Source organism: Nilaparvata lugens, chromosome 13 (genome assembly GCF_014356525.2).
Source record: "Nilaparvata lugens isolate BPH chromosome 13, ASM1435652v1, whole genome shotgun sequence".
Taxonomy (NCBI): domain Eukaryota; kingdom Metazoa; phylum Arthropoda; class Insecta; order Hemiptera; family Delphacidae; genus Nilaparvata; species Nilaparvata lugens.
In genome coordinates, this window is record NC_052516.1 from 11,408,492 (window position 1) to 11,425,554 (window position 17,063).

General features: G+C 32.6%; 1 protein-coding gene across 6 annotated transcripts in view; it reads right to left on the reverse strand.

The window, feature by feature from the left end:
- LOC120354018 overlaps positions 1 to 17,063 on the reverse strand; it is a 32,958-nt gene that overhangs the window by 6,449 nt on the left and 9,446 nt on the right. The window contains exons 2-9 of one of the 6 annotated variants that reach the window (XR_005572774.1): positions 14,963 to 14,995; positions 12,574 to 12,602; positions 11,008 to 11,049; positions 10,342 to 10,438; positions 7,805 to 8,083; positions 5,905 to 6,003; positions 4,352 to 4,399; positions 3,815 to 3,945 (exon numbers count right to left, since the gene is read on the reverse strand). Coding sequence is in view for 1 of the 6 variants with exons in the window: in XM_039439828.1 (XP_039295762.1) it covers positions 5,987 to 6,003; positions 10,342 to 10,438; positions 11,008 to 11,049; positions 12,574 to 12,602; positions 14,963 to 14,995 (218 nt within the window). In the remaining 5 variants the exon portion in view is untranslated. Of the gene's footprint in view, positions 1 to 3,814; positions 3,946 to 4,351; positions 4,400 to 5,904; positions 6,004 to 7,804; positions 8,084 to 10,341; positions 10,439 to 11,007; positions 11,050 to 12,573; positions 12,603 to 14,341; positions 14,373 to 14,962; positions 14,996 to 17,063 lie in introns of those variants that run through there. The other 5 variants (XR_005572773.1, XR_005572775.1, XR_005572776.1 and 2 more) reach the window with 5 other exon arrangements.

The window sequence follows — 17,063 nt, forward strand, 5'->3', positions numbered from 1 at the left end:
ATTACAAATTGATTAGTGAAGAGAACTGTTATCGAATAAATTTGTTAAGTTTGCTGGTCCGGTGGAGTGTAGGCGGCGTAACCCTAGGCGGCGTAACCCTAGCATAGAATAGGATAGAATTTGTCATACATGACATCAAAGCATATTCAATTTTTGAAATATAATTTTGTGAATTGGGAATCTGGTCGCGGATTTAATTATTGAATGTATTCGATAAAGCGAGAAGATTTCCAATGTATAAAGATGGAACGTGTGTTTTATCACGTTTCGTGAAGGTAATATTATAGGTTTTAGCTCCATGCTATACAAACAAGAGTGAGTTGACTTTTGGTCTGTGAATCAAGGCTGCATGTGTTTTTCACATGAATAGATTTTGAATTTTCTTTTGAGGCCCGTATTCCTTGAACCGTTTGTGAAGTTAGTTGTTGAGTTAAGGCATTGGTTACCTGGAGAATTCTGTCTTGAGAATTCAATTATAGGCTGTCGCAGTCCGGGCAGTTTAAACCTACATAATTGTGTTTTCAGGATTTGAATCTTGTAGGGATTGAATCTTCAAACAACTGGCAGAGTTTTTTTTATATATTTTTTCATTTAAAATCGGGGGTGCTTTAACTGGCCCTGAGGAGCAGGCCAAGGGACTCTTTTTAAGGTAAAGTAAGATAATATTGTACTTCTTTTATTTTATTTTTCAGACCTATAATTCCTAATAAATAATTTATTGTTTCGTTATTTTCAAAAACCTGAACGACCATTTCTTTTCTTTTTCCCACCGTTACAAAGTTCAGTAGAAATAACTGTGAATAGTCTGAATGTTTGAATGCCGACCTTTTTTGGATGGTCCCACCTTGTCTTTGCATTCATTTTTCTTCACTTGAGATTGATTCAAGATTGAGATCATTCACTCATTTGATTCAAGATTGAGATCATTCACTCATTTTATTCAAGATTGAGATCATTCACTCATTTTATTCAAGATTGAGATCATTTACTCATTTGATTCAAGATTGAGATCATTCACTCATTTGATTCAAGATTGAGATCATTTACTCATTTGATTCAAGATTGAGATCATTCACTCATTTGATTCAAGATTGAGATCATTCACTCATTTGATTCAAGATTGAGATCATTTACTCATTTGATTCAAGATTGAGATCATTCACTCATTTGATTCAAGATTGAGATCATTCACTCATTTGATTCAAGATCGAGATCATTTACTCATTTGATTCAAGATTGAGATCATTTAAGATCATTCACTCATTTGATTCAAGATTGAGATCATTCACTCATTTGATTCAAGATTGAGATCATTCACTCATTTGATTCAAGATTGAGATCATTCACTCATTTGATTCAAGATTGAGATCATTTAAGATCATTCACTCATTTGATTCAAGATTGAGATCATTCACTCATTTGATTCAAGATTGAGATCATTCACTCATTTGATTCAAGATTGAGATCATTCACTCATTTGATTCAAGATTGAGATCATTTAAGATCATTCACTCATTTGATTCAAGATTGAGATCATTCACTCATTTGATTCAAGATCGAGATCATTCACTCATTTGATTCAAGATTGAGATCATTCACTCATTTGATTCAAGATTGAGATCATTTACTCATTTGATTCAAGATTGAGATCATTCACTCATTTGATTCAAGATTGAGATCATTAAAGATCATTCACTCATTTGATTCAAGATTGAGATCATTCACTCATTTGATTCAAGATTGAGATCATTTAAGATCATTCACTCATTTCATTCAAGATTGAGATCATTTAAGATCATTCACTCATTTGATTCAAGATTAAGATCATTCACTCATTTCAGATTGAGATTGATTGGGGTAGGGGTGAATGGGGGAATGCCGGTATGTTAAGCAGCATCATTTTTAGTTTTTAGTAAAACTTTCAATTTTGTCTGGTAACATTTTTTTTGACTTCCACTTAATCACAGGCTACAATATAATTTTTTTGTAGATACTTTGTGACAAAATGAGTAGCTTGAATTTTTTTATCTTAACCCTTACACATACCGGTATTACCCCGACCCTTGGAGTAATGGCAGTATGGACTTTCCCCATGTATTTCTAATTGCAAAAATTTAATAGAACAAATTTAATATTTTTTTTGTGAAACGAACTTACATCTAAATAAATTTAAATCATCTAAACTTGAACCATCATAAACTTGAACCATCTAAACAAATTTCATAATTTTTTTGTGAAACGAACTTAAACCATCTAAATAGGAACTCAAACCATCTATATTATAGGGTCTTGAAGAAAAGATTTAAGTATTAGAAATGGTATTTTCTGGACCCTCAGGTCGATACTATTAAAATTGAAGCATTACAGATCTCTCCATTTATTGAAAAAACATTTTCTAGAAAAAGATTTGGGTGATTACCAAAAATAAAATCGATCTATGGGTGGGTTCATCAACTAAAATCTTGAATTTTGACTATCGTCGGTACCTCCTCAACGTGAAGGAACGAGATCAAACTTTAAGTTCACTTGTTGAAGAAAATGATAACTTTTTGCCGAGGGTGATGCCTACATGAGCTCTAGGCTTGTGCCTAACCTTTTGAATCACTATTGGAAATATCCATATTTCTTCAACTCTTTGATTTTTAGATGACTTATGAAAACAATTCTCTGACTAGCCTGAAATACCCATATTATACATTTACATTACATTTATTACATTCCTTAATCACAACATCAAATTAAAGATTGGGAGAGAATCAACAGGATAAACCCAAAACTATTCTTCTCCCTAATTTTGATAAAAATAGACCAAATGAGGTTATGAAAACACTTTTATGTATTTGTACATAAGTACATCATAAAAATAATAGCACATTCCTCTCCCAAATTTAGTTTTTCAATTCACAAAATTTTCAGTATTCAAATATTCTCACAAAGTAGATTTTCAAATTTAGATGTTTCAAATATTCCAATAACTCTTTGTGTGGTATTATTAAGGGTAGGAATGTGGAATTATTAAGGGCAGGAAATAATTATTATATGATTCTAATCATCAATCGAGCACATTTTCCCCCAAGAACAATAACTCGCGGTCGCAGACATTAATCATCCACGTCCCACTTGGTTTTTGAGTTTTTTTTTGTCGTTTTTGGCACCTTTCTATAATATTCGTAGAACATTTTAAGTAAGATTTACCTGAACCGATCATCATTGTTTAAATGGGTACCTAACACTGCAAATATATACGATGCTGACAGATTGTGGATGAACACTTCGCTATAGTTTCGCTTTATTTACATAAAAAAAAACAGAATAAAAAAGTTAATAAATAAAATGGGTCAGATTTGTTACAAGCTCAAATGGTCGGTCATCAATACTGTATTCAATCAGGTTGAATTAATAGCCAATAGGATTTAATTGCAAGATGCCTTTTTTCTAGCAAGCTCTCAATATTGGAAGCCATATCCATATAAACAGAATTTAAAAATGAATTGTAATATTACAAATTTTTACTCTACTCTCCATGCCTCCAGGAGGAGGAGGAGTAGGAGAAGGAGGAGGAGGAGGAGGAGGAGGAGGAGAAGGAGTTGTAAAAGAAATAAAACTTGTCCCTTATCATGCAAATTTTGTTTATATTGATTTTTTTTAGGTAAGTTTTTCATATTACATTGCTATATCTTTATAAAATTTGTAGTGTATAACTTGTGTTAATGAGGCAAGTTCCTGGTTTCTACCTGATTTCCTCCACATAATTCTGTATGTAAACAAATTAATAAAACAGAATAAAAATTTAATGAATAACTAAAAATGGGTCAGAGTAACTCAACTGTTGTTTCAAGCTCAAATGGTCGGTCATCAATTCAATCAGGTGGTACCCAATAGATAATGGTGATTTAATTGCAAAATGCCTTTTTTCCAGCAAGCTCTTAATATTGGAAGCCATATCTGTATAAACAGAATTTGAAAAAAAATTGTAGTATTACACATTTTTATTTTTCTCTCCATGTCCAGCGTTTATTGTAGTCAATAAAAAATCAAAGAAGGACAAATTTGAAGAAATTTCAATACAAAAGGATAAACTGAACAAAAATCATTTTGTTTTTTCATTTTTGATTTTTGATGAGAATGGATAAATTATATTGCAATAATAAGTTGTGATTGTCAATGGAATAAATAGATAGAGTCTGAATAAAATGAAGGAAAATGTAACGAAAATAGAAAGATATGATTAAAAAAAATTAGAAATAGTTGTTAGTTGATGGATGGGCTGGTTTTTCAGAAAAACATTCAAATTAACTAAATGAATATAACACATTTAAAAATAGAAAAATTAAAAAATCAAGCCATTCACCATTCGCCATCTTCAGGGAGTTCAGAATCTTCTGCCTCTTGTTGCAGCCTGCGAATAACTATATTCATTTAGTATTTCACATTTTTATTTTTCTCTCCATGTCCAGCGTTTATTTAAGTCAATAAAAAAATCAAAGTAGGGCAAATTTAAAGAAGTTTCAATACAAAAGGATAAACTGAACATAAATCATTTTGTTTTTTTCATTTTCGATGAGAATGGATAAATTAATTATATTGCAATAATAATTTGTCTGTATGAATAAAATAAATGAAGGAAAATAGAAAGATATGATAAAAAAATTATAAATAGTTGTTAGTTGATGGATGGGCTGGTTTTTTAGAAAAACATTCAAATTAACTAAATGAATATAGCCTAACACATTTAAAAATAGAAAAATTGAAAAATCAAGACATTATTTACCAGTTGCCATCGTCGGGAAGATCTTCTGCCTATTGATGCATCCTGCGAATAAATGAATAGATAAATAATTTAATGAATTGATGAAGAATAATGATATAGAGGTGTTAATGCAGTGGCAAAAGAGTTGGTCAAATATATTATTACAGTGTCAAGAATAAGAATAAGAATCTTTATTCGCCATTGAACAAACAGAGAAGCAATAGGCTTCTTCAATATCAATGTAACACATAGTCAAACATAATATACAAAACATGAAAAACGATAATAATTTCAAGTTGAAATTGTAGGGGACTAGTATCACTCTACACTCTTCAATATTATAGAATGGGGGTTTTCAAAGCCAGTTCATTACTGACTTGAAGCGTTTTACATGCAAATTTCTCATTTAAGAGGAAGTTTATTGAATAATACATATCTCTAAGGTCCAAGTTATAATGGCAACATTGGTAATGCTATCCTTGTCTATCTGCCAAAGCAGATACTGATGATATCCTTTTCCAGCTCACTACGTTACCAGATCGTTTTTTAACAACGATTAATCAGCAAAATATTTAATCTCATTAATTAAAATTCTTTGGAAAATATTTATTCTAGATGAATGAAATATAATATTGATTGTTTTAAACAAGAATTAACAGTTACATTACATCAGTTATACCGGTATCAGCTGTCTGCTATAGAAGGCAGTGGCAAGGCAGAGAATCAGCAACGCTGTTATATCTTTCTTCTCTGCCATTATTACGTGGACCGCACTATAGTGAGCCCATCGGGCAGGAGAACTCGCTATCAACTATTGTACTGATTTTGGTATTAGCAGCTTGTGATATATTACATAAGAGTCAATAATGTGATTTTGCATGTAGTTTTCATTGTCATTAAATAATTCATATTAGTTATTATGGTACTATATGATGTCTATTGTGTGAAAATGAAAATCAATTTGATTTTATTTGAATAGAACTTTATAGTTCACATCATATGGGTAAGTGAATACAAAGAGAAAAGATAGCATACGTGGACAAATCCCATATGGTATAGGCCGCCATTTATGATCCAAATTATTTCAAATAATTTTTTCTACTCAAGCTGATAAACATTTAAAAATTACATTTAAAAAATTAGAGAGTACTTACATAAGTCTCATGGCAGCATCCATGGATGCCTGCCATTTCGCCAGTAGTCTTTTAGGCACCTTTGTGGCTTCATTGTTTTTTTTTATTGTGGCCTGGGTTCTGTAAATTGAACAATACAACACATATACAATACAAACCATTCATATAATACAACACATATACAATACAAATCATAGAGAAAAGATATAGCACGACAACACATTACAATCATAGAGGAAATATATTATCCCATCGCATAAGCCGTTTATGAACGGTACTAAATTTCACTGTTAACTAGTCCTAGTAGTTGTTTTTGGTGTAGCTATAATACAGCTATGATGCTGGTAGTGTCTTATAATGTGCCGTTCTTAGACGTTCTCCCCTACAAATAGTAATTCTACACAGTAGTCGACGGTTAGCTGAGTTAACGAGATCAGCTCGAAATTTGGAACTCATTACCTATCTTATCCTGTCTTTCTCTCTATCACAAGACGGTACCGTACATTTTATGTGTTGTTTGCACTGAGGCCAAATGTCATTCCTCACTCATCTATGTTAAGACTGGTTGAATATGCATTATAGATATGTGGGCCTATGCTACACAGTCGTCATCACAGTAAAATGCTTCCAGCAAAACTTTATGAGGTTGGGCTTTTGTATCTATAATATTTGTTGTTCATTTTTCCTTCCCTGCTCTAATTTCAGGTTAGATTATTTTTCTACCATTACAATTTGTGATTTTCCAGTGACTCTTTATTGTTATTGGTTGTTTATTTATGTGATAAGATTCTCGCCGATGATAAAACACATGCGCATGCGTAGGCCTACATATACCGTGAGTGGCCTTCCTAACACAGAGGAAACTTGAGCTATTATTCTATGGTCAAGGCTGTGCCAGCATCTGTTGATATTTTTCACAGATTTTCGATTTGTACAGGTACGGTACTATCAAGTTATCAAAATAAAACCATTTTCTCAGGAAACAAATTTTTTCTGATCATTACTTTTTAGATAGGAGCGCCTAAACTTGAAATATTTGGGACAGATCTTTTGAAATTCGGTGAGAGATAAAATAATGAAATTTTGAGAATAAATTCTTCATGATACTCTTGATTGAATAAAAAATGAAATTCTTCAAATCATCAATTTTGGGAAGGTCTACAGGTGAAAAGTAATGAGATTGCATTTATTCACATGCTAATTATTATTAAACGAAAATCAAAAATTAAAAGCTGTAAATGACCCCGAATACTTCTCCTATTGCAAATAAATATTTATTTATTTATAGTCATGCACAATTATTACACTTTTATGAAAAGGCACAACAGCCTTATGCTCAAAATTGTCCCTTTTCAAATTAAATTTATACTACAGTCCAAATCAAAGTTGAGCCACTATCACCCATTAAAATAACAAATTACACTTCAAAAAGCAAACAACTCTTCAATAAAAAATATAATTATACCATTAAAAAAATTCCACATAGTTAAAAACAATTATTCAAAAAACTTTAATCTATAGCCCTACTATAATAAAGGAAATACTGGTTTATACATGTATGGGATAGAGTAATATTATGTTTGACGCATCACCACGTCTGAACTACTGGACCGATTAACTTGGAATTTTGCATAATATAGATTCTTAATTAATCAAGGATGCTTATAGATTATAGGTCTATTGACAAATCTCCGAGATTTCATCATGTCAAGCTTTGAGTTGTTCAAGGTGCACCCATGCGGAGCACAGGTTACCTATTGCTAGTTAAGAATGAAAATGAAGAAGAATTTTGAACCGAAAACCTCATGCACATTGACAACATTCAGTTTGGATTTTTGTTTAATAATAAGGGTTTTCAATTTTCAAAAAAAGACTGGAAATAACTGGAGTTAGGTAGTGATGAATAAGAGGTTCCACTCACGTTCTCAATGTCACTGATCAGTTGTGGGTGGGGGTTGCCGTGGGGGTTGAAAGCCCTGAGGGCCGAAGTGGCTTACTAATTACTCATTAAAATAACAATTTACACTTCAAAAAGCAAACAACTCTTCAATAAAAAAATATAATTATACCATAAAAAATTCCACATTGTTGAAAACAATTATTCAAAAAACTTGAATCTATAGCCCTACTATAATAAAGGAAATACTGGATAATACATGTATTGGTCGCCACTCGACACTCACTTCCTCCACTCGGCCTCCTGCCAACACAAACATAATTATTCAATGAAGAAAACAACTGGCTTTTACTCATACAGGATAGGAGAATTATGTTTGACACATCATCACGTCTCAACTACTCCACTGATTAACTCGACATTTTGCATATCAATTCATAATCAACCAAAGATGGTTCTATAGTGAGGTCCACGTTATAATGGCAGTGGAGAAAGATAGGAGAAGAACGTTGCTGATCCTCTGTCTTGTCAATGCCTTAATCTATAGACGGTAGCTGATACAGGTTTATTGGTGTAGTATTAACTGTTCATTCTAGTCTAAAGTATAATCAATTATATTTTATCAGGCAAGAAATTATGTTTCTATAATTCCATAATGATTTTTCATAATAAATTAAGATGAAATATTTTGTTAATTAATTATGAATTCTACATTGTTAAGAGAAAATCTGGCAACAGAGCAAAGCAAAATAGAGATAGCATGCTATCTGCTTTGTTGGCATTCCATTCCATTTTTACCAATACCATTCCATTATTTTTAGTGAATGAATCATTTGAATTTCAGTAGTCTACTCTGTTCTAATTTCTGAAATTTAGATTGTAGTGAGGTGATTATTTGCTCTTGTCTATCCAGTTTTGCCAAGATTAGCTGCAAAATATTATTGGTGCCTTCTTCTACTTCATTTTTTGGCTCTTCCAATTTCGATCTATTTTCTTTTGAGACAATCTGGGCGAAAGTCAATTTCTTAACTGCACTACCATTGTTTAGATTGTGAGCTTCTGTATTTTCCGTGGGATATTTTGAATGATTTTCTTTCGTGAATCTGCAATAGTTTTTGTTTTAATAGAATTCCTGATTTTTTGCAATTCGATTGCAACAGTGTAACCTCGATAGCTGGCTGGATGTGCTTCACCGCAATGAATACATTTTGGTAGAGCATCGTTGGGTTTCAAACATTCCTTTGTTTGGTGTTTACCTGCACACTCAACACACCTAGGCTCCTTGTTACAATATTTTTGAGTGTGGCCGTATGCTTGGCAACGTTTGCATTGCGGTATCAGATTGGCCTTCTTCAATGCTTCAACTTCCACTCTACAGCCAAGTATATTTTTCAATTCAAATACTGTTTTTATATCTTCTTCCGCGCTGAATGATACCATGAACATATCTAATGGTTCTCTTGTCTTCCACCTCAGCTTGTTCACAACTTCTAGAACTTTCAATCCTCTTACTTTCAAATCTTCCAGAATCATTTCTGTACTACAAGAGTGATGAAGCTTTCTAATCATCACTCTTATTGGTCTCGACTGTTTATCTTCATAGGAGTGCCAGTTGAGCCCATCTTTAATCAATTCTCTGGTGATATTCCGATAAGTTTCTGAATCAACTGCATTTTTTACTTTAAATGTTTCTTTACTCAACAGTTTTATCCTAAATTTGTCAGCTGGTGACACTTTTTTCAAACTCGTAAGAAGTACATTCAGATTCTATATACCATCCACAATGATTGGTGGTGGTGGCATTTCTTTCTTCTTCCTCTTCTCCTCCTCACTGATTGGTTTTTCCACAGGAGTGATTTTATTATTCAAATTTGTTGCTTCTTATTTGCAGACTCATTTTTGATTTCTGGCGATGGGGTGCTAAGCTTCCTCTTCTTGGTAGCCCGCTTAGTACGAGTTCTGATCCATTCAGTTTCTTTAGCCAATTCTTCTTCATTTGTCGAGTAGTTCTCGGCTGCTGAGCTGGTAGGCTGTGGGCTATGGATATTTTTCTCAATATTGAGGAATCTTTTTTTCCAAATCCTGCATTTTTTGCAAGAGTTCGGCGTTGCTTCTCTCTAGCTCCTTCCTCTTCTCATCAGATTCCTTCCAGGCGATGAAAAGTACCTGCTCGGCTGAAGATTTGAGTTTATTTGCTTTTATGTATTGATCCGGTGAACACTGGATTTCTGGTGTATTTGCCAAGTTGTTGGTGTCCATGCTCTCGTTAGTGGCTTCCTTTTTTTCTTGCTCTGATGCAGGAAAACTTGGTGGCTTCACTTAGGTCGGACATAGTGCGATTTCGCTACCATACATTTCAAACAGCACTCGTAATCAACACTCACGCACACGGAAACGCGAACGGAGCTATATTACCGCCGCGAAAAGCAGATCGCTTTGCTTGCATAAAATACCAGATTGCATTTTGGAGGAGGAGGAGGAGGAAAAGGAGAAGGAGAAGAAAAAGAAGAAGAAGAAGAAAAAGAAGAAGAAGAAGAAGAAGAAGAAGAAGAAATACTTACGTTGGCGCTTGTAGTTGCCTGACTCGTCGGCGGCTACTCTGGCGCACCAAAAGGGGTAACCGCCCAGCCGACCCCACACGACCCTCTCCTTCTTTGTCTGCAACAAACAATACAATAAATTCAAGTCAATCATAAATAAATGGATAGGATTCTATTGCCATCAAATTTATTGAACAGAGAACGTCAAGTATACAACCAAAAATGTATAACATTAAACAATAAGTTTGCAAATTTGGGAGAGCAACAGTTTTGGGCTTCAAGCCTGTTGTTCCTTCCCCAATCATTCATAGTTCACAATGATATGGTATCTATCAATGTTCGAATAAATATAAATGTATAATATAACAATATAGAAAGAGAGTCGAAAGTGACATTCCATGTTAATTAACATTAAAATAGTCATGACAATAACATGTAAAGTAAAATAATTAATCAGACAATCATATATCATATGAAACAGTATCACCATAAGTGTATGAATACAGACAAGATAACATTTTACAGTCTGTAGGTTACATAAACTAAACGACTTAACAAAATTTGCATTATTTCCTTGGACAAAATTTAGGAACAAAAGAAGCTCTGGGCTATATAGAGCCTGTTTTTTCATTTTAATATTATAATATTTTATCCTATAAATAAATAGAAAATGTCTAAGAAACTTACACTCGTGGATGGAAATTCTGCTTTTTTTGGCTGGGTTGTTTTCTGCAATATGAAAAGATTCCATATTAGTCTATTTGACAATGATATTCAGTCACTTTGCACCAATCTATTCCCACATAACTATTCAAAGATATCGCTAGTTTTACAATAACAATATAATATTCATTAATGATAATTATAATGCAATCACTTATTTGCACCAATTCATTTTCACAATGACAGAGACTAGAAACGTTTGCTTGTAGTCCAGTGCGCATTGCAAGAAATTTATTTGCAAAAATAAAAATGTGCAAACAGCATGAATATAACCATAGAGAGAAGATAGCATAAGGAAATATGCCATAATATACCATAGGGCGTTTATGTTGCAAATGTCACTGTTGAATCAAGCCGATAGTCCTAGTAGTTGTTTTTGGTGAAGCTATGTGCCACTACTAGTCTCTCATACTGTGCCCTTCTTACACTCTTGCACTCCCAACAAAACAGTAATTATTGACAGTAGTCGTGTTGAGTACACAAAAAATCGGCTTGAAATTTGGAGCATAAACTACCTATATCATGGGATATCTTCTTATGCTGTTTTTTCTCTCTGATATAACACAAATAGACATATAAACAGTTATACATCACACTATTATTCTCATATTACAAACCTGAAATTATTGTAACAGTCACACATTCATTTATCAATAAAATTGCATTAACGTTGAAAGTTGAAACATTTGAATTGAAAGATTTTAGAAAGGGTACTTGCGAATTTTCCATTTCATGATGAATGTTGTATCCTATCCTATACTATTGAATGAGCAATTTCTGTTCATATCTATGTCTGTATGTCACCAGATCTCGAAAACGGCTTCAACAATTCTCACGAAATTTGGAACATAGTAGATGTATGATACAAAAATTTGATTGCACTAGGTCTCATCCCTGGGAAGAATCGCTTAACGACATTAAAAGGATAATTCATCGTTGGAAGAACAGCTGAGAATTGAGAATTTCGTTGTCTGGAAGTGAGTGTGTGGGAGTGAGACAAATTTATGCCTCAGCTGGTGAACAATCGCATTCAAGTAGCTGATTTCACGAGGAATATTATCCAGCAAGAAATTCATCGACATGAGCAAATTAAAATAAGATTGAATATGAGTTGGATGCATTTAAACAGAATTTAATATCAATATGATGCTATAAGTGTAGACTATAACATAGTTATATTAACTAATATTGTAGCAAAAACAGCATTTCATTCTGATAAAATAAAAATATATTATATTTTCCTCTTTCTTTACAAATTTTCTATGTTTTTGTACTCCAGAGCAAAGCTTGGGCCCAGATATTTCATTTACTACTCTAAGCATCAATGCACTAGACAAGAATATTTAATCGGAATGATTCTAGTATTATATATGGTTGGTGTTGCATTGCAGAATACTCAATTCAGTTAATAAAAAAATGAATAACTCAATTAAATACTGTCAATCGAAAGATATTTTGTATCATGATGCAATATCAAATCCAGAATGTAGATTTTCTTGAAAATTTGTAGTGACAGAAGATTATAGTTACCTTCGCTGTTTCGCCTTTTCCTCGAACGTCTGAAATTGTCAACAAAGAAATAGATTTAGAAGAATGTAATCAAATCAAATCATACATTGCTACCCTATGTAATGAATGTACAGTTGTACATGTATTATTTAGTGTGTAGAAGATACAGTTTACAATTTATAAGCAAAGTGTAAGCAGAAAAGTCTAATAAAATTATGTTGTGATAGTTGAAGAAAATACAAGAATTGATAGAGTGCACTTCACTGATAGAAAACGTCACTCTGTCGAGTGAATCTCACGATATTATATAATATACCGTTATGTACAAAATCCAGTTTTAGCATTAAATTTTCTGATAGAGTTTATCACAAGTAATTTTCAGTTGGCAAAATATTATGATTCATAAACAATATCTGCAATCAAAGAGATTCTTCAAACCTTTAGCTTTACAGTGAGATCATAATGCAATATGAAATTTTCAGCTTGGAAAGGTGTACTGATGTTCATTTAGTTATCAATGAGGCGATTGCATTATATGAAAAATGGCTGTACAATAATTCTTGGAACTTACAGAGGTCTGGCGGGCTCGTCGTGTTGTGGCTCTCTGAAATTTTTTATAGAAATAAATATTAATATACACTACCATAAAAAAGAATCCTTATGAAATAGATTTAGAAGAAATTAATCAAATCAAATCATACAATGGTATCCTATGTAATGAATGTACAGTAGTTGTACATGTATTATTTAGTGAGTAGAAAATATACATTTACACTTTCTCATCAGTATATAAGCAAAGTGTAAGCAGAAAAGTCTAATAAAATTATGTTGTGATAGTTGAAAAAAATACAAGAATCGATAGAGTGCACTTTACTGATAGAAAACGTCACACTGTCAGCTGACAGTATCAAGTGAATCTCACGATATTATATAATATACCGTTATGTACAAAATCCAGTTTTAGCATTAAATTTTCTGGTAGAGTTTATCACAAGTAATTTTCAGTTGGCAAAATATTATGATTCATAAACAATATCTGCAATCAAAGAGATTCTTCAAACCTTTAGCTTTACAGTGAGATCATAATGCAATATGAAATTTTCAGCTTGGAAAGGTGTACTAATGTTCATTTAGTTATCAATGAGGCGATTGCATTATATGAAAAATGGCTGTACAATAATTCTTGGAACTTACAGAGGTCTGGCGGGATCCTCGTGTTGTGGCTCTCTGAAATTTTTTATAGAAACAAATATTAATATACACTACCATAAAAAAGAATCCTTATGAAATAGATTTAGAAGAATGTAATCAAATCAAATCATACATTGCTACCCTATGTAATGAATGTACAGTTGTACATGTATTATTTAGTGTGTAGAAGATACAGTTTACAATTTATAAGCAAAGTGTAAGCAGAAAAGTCTAATAAAATTATGTTGTGATAGTTGAAGAAAATACAAGAATCGATAGAGTGCACTTCACTGATAGAAAACGTCACTCTGTCGAGTGAATCTCACGATATTATATAATATACCGTTATGTACAAAATCCAGTTTTAGCATTAAATTTTCTGGTAGAGTACATCACAAGTAATTTTCAGTTGGCAAAATATTATGATTCATAAACAATATCTGCAATCAAAGAGATTCTTCAAACCTTTAGCTTTACAGTGAGATCATAATGCAATATGAAATTTTCAGCTTGGAAAGGTGTACTGATGTTCATTTAGTTATCAATGAGGCGATTGCATTATATGAAAAATGGCTGTACAATAATTCTTGGAACTTACAGAGGTCTGGCGGGCTCGTCGTGTTGTGGCTCTCTGAAATTTTTTATAGAAATAAATATTAATATACACTACCATAAAAAATAAAATCCTTATAAAATTGATTTAGGAGAAATTAATCTAATCAAATCAAATCATACAATGGTATCCTATGTAATGAATGTACAGTTGTACATGTATTATTTAGTGTGTAGAAAATATACAGTTTTCACTTTCTCATCAGTATATAAGCAAAGTGTAAGCAGAAAAATCTAATAATATATGTTGTGATAGTTGAAAAAAATACAAGAATTGATAGAGTGCACTTTACTGATAGAAAACGTCACACTGTCAGCTGACAGTATCAAGTGAATCTCAAAATATTATATAATATATGTATAAAATCCAGTATTATCATTAAATTTTCTGGTAGAGTTCATCAAAAAAAATTTTTAGTTGGCAAAATATTATGATTCATAAAAAGTATCTGCAATCAAAGAGATTCTTCAAACCTTTAGCTTTACAGTGAGATCATAATGCAATATGAAATTATCAGCTTGGAAAGGTGTACTGATGTTCATTTAGTTATCAATGAGGCGATTGCATTATATGAAAAATGGCTGTACAATAATTCTTGGAACTTACAGAGGTCTGGCGGGCTCCTCGTGTTGTGGCTCTCTGAAATTTTTTATAGAAATAAATATTAATATACACTACCATAAAAAAAAGAATTCTTATAAAATAAATTTGGAAGAAATTAATCAAATCAAATCATACATTGCTACCCTATGTAATGAAAAGTTGTAGATGTATTATTTAGTGTGTAGAAAAAATACAGTTTACAATCTCTCATCAGTATATAAGCAAAGTGTAAGCACAAAAATCTAAAATATATGTTGTGATAGTTGGAAAAAAACTAGAATCGATAGAGTGCACTTTACTGATAGAAAACGTCACACTAAATCTCTTATAGAACAAGTGTCTCAAATATCTCTCATAGAGTAATAGAGTGCACTTTACTGATAGAAAACGTCACACTAAATCTCTTATAGAACAAGTGTCTCAAATATCTCTTCTGTACCCTCTCCAAGTCCTGAATTAGACCCCCAGAGTATGGATTCCAAATAGGAGCTCCATACTCCAGCACACTTCTGACAAGTGACTTATACAGGCACAAAAGAGTCTCTTCACCTCTAAAGTCCCTGCAGGTTCTTATTACAAAGCCCACACTTTGACTAGCCTTGTTGACAATTTTTTCGACATGGAAATTGAATTTCAAGGAAGAATGAAAATAAACTCCCAGATCCTTAACTTCCAAGTTACGAGGCAGCTGACAGTTACCTACATTGTGAGCAAAGTTAATCAGCTCATTTCGCCTACGAGTAAAGGTGACAACACTACACTTATTAACATTCAGCAGTAAGCCATTTTCTGTGCACCATGCATGCAACCTATCTACATCCTCCTGCAAAGATTCACAGTCTTGAGTGGTGTGTATTAAATGACAGCTTAGTGGGCTGTTTCTTTCATGTTTCTACATGTAATAGTCTCTTTCCAGTTATTCAAATTAAAATAAGACTTTTATGTTCTCTTAATTCTTCCCCCTAGGGTCATCGTTATATATCTTCTGCAATTTCTTTCCTTTTGCATTGTCTTTATCTATCTATACCACTGCCCCCACGATTCCTACCTCTTTTTGCTGGGCTTGCTTGATGGGGTAATCAAGCAAGGGGCTCCCAGCACCCGTGGTAACCACTTTTTTTCAGATGGTGTGGCTGTACCATAGAACCCTTCACTCATTTGAGCTCAGTTATGTGTTCTGGGATATACAGGTCGAGGATGTTGTTATAAGGAATCAGAGAGGTGTGGCTATGAATTTTACATTATTATGCTATTTACATTTTCATTTTCAAAGACAATTTAAATCAGTATTTCTATTAACTTAACATTAGTTTTAAAGACTTTAAGGTTTAGTATATATCTACTCATTATTTTAAATTTATTATACTGTTCACTTATTTTCATCATTTGTTGTTCTACAATTCAGTTCTTATATGATTTATTACAGGTTCTCTCCATGCTGATTGATTGCATGAGCATAATATAGATTTAAGTACATATATATTAACAGATAGGTATCACAGCATTATAAAAATCATCAGTCTATAATTTATAGCTTCTTTGGTTTTAAGATATTATATTAGGTAAGCGTTCTTTCTTACAAAGGGGGTATTATATCACAGACAAAAAAAATTTCAAATTATTAAATTATTGATTCTAACTTTTAATCTTAATTTTAAGTCTCAATCAGGTAAGGTTAGGTAACATAAGGTTAGTTGGACGCCCATTATCCATGGCTACATATCAATATGTCTTAGGACCATGTTCAATGTGCTTGTTAGGGCATCCAAAGCCACAGCGCAAAGATAACGATAACGACTACCAGACAACGATACTTCAGACACTTCTCCTCATGAGCATTCTTGAGGGAGGCACCATTCTCTTCTCTAACGGTCACATCAATTATAAAGGTTTAATTGTCAAAGGTTGCGACAATATCCGGGTGTAGTCTTTCTTCTTCATTATTTGTGTAGGTCTGTTCCACACCAATAATAGCATTCTTGTTTACTTTTTAATTGTGCGAACCAACTTTTCTTTAATTGTGTCGTGACGTTTTATTCTTGCCGCTTTATTCGCAAGACAATGTCCTGAAATATGTCCCAACGTTTCTGGCTCTCTTCCACAC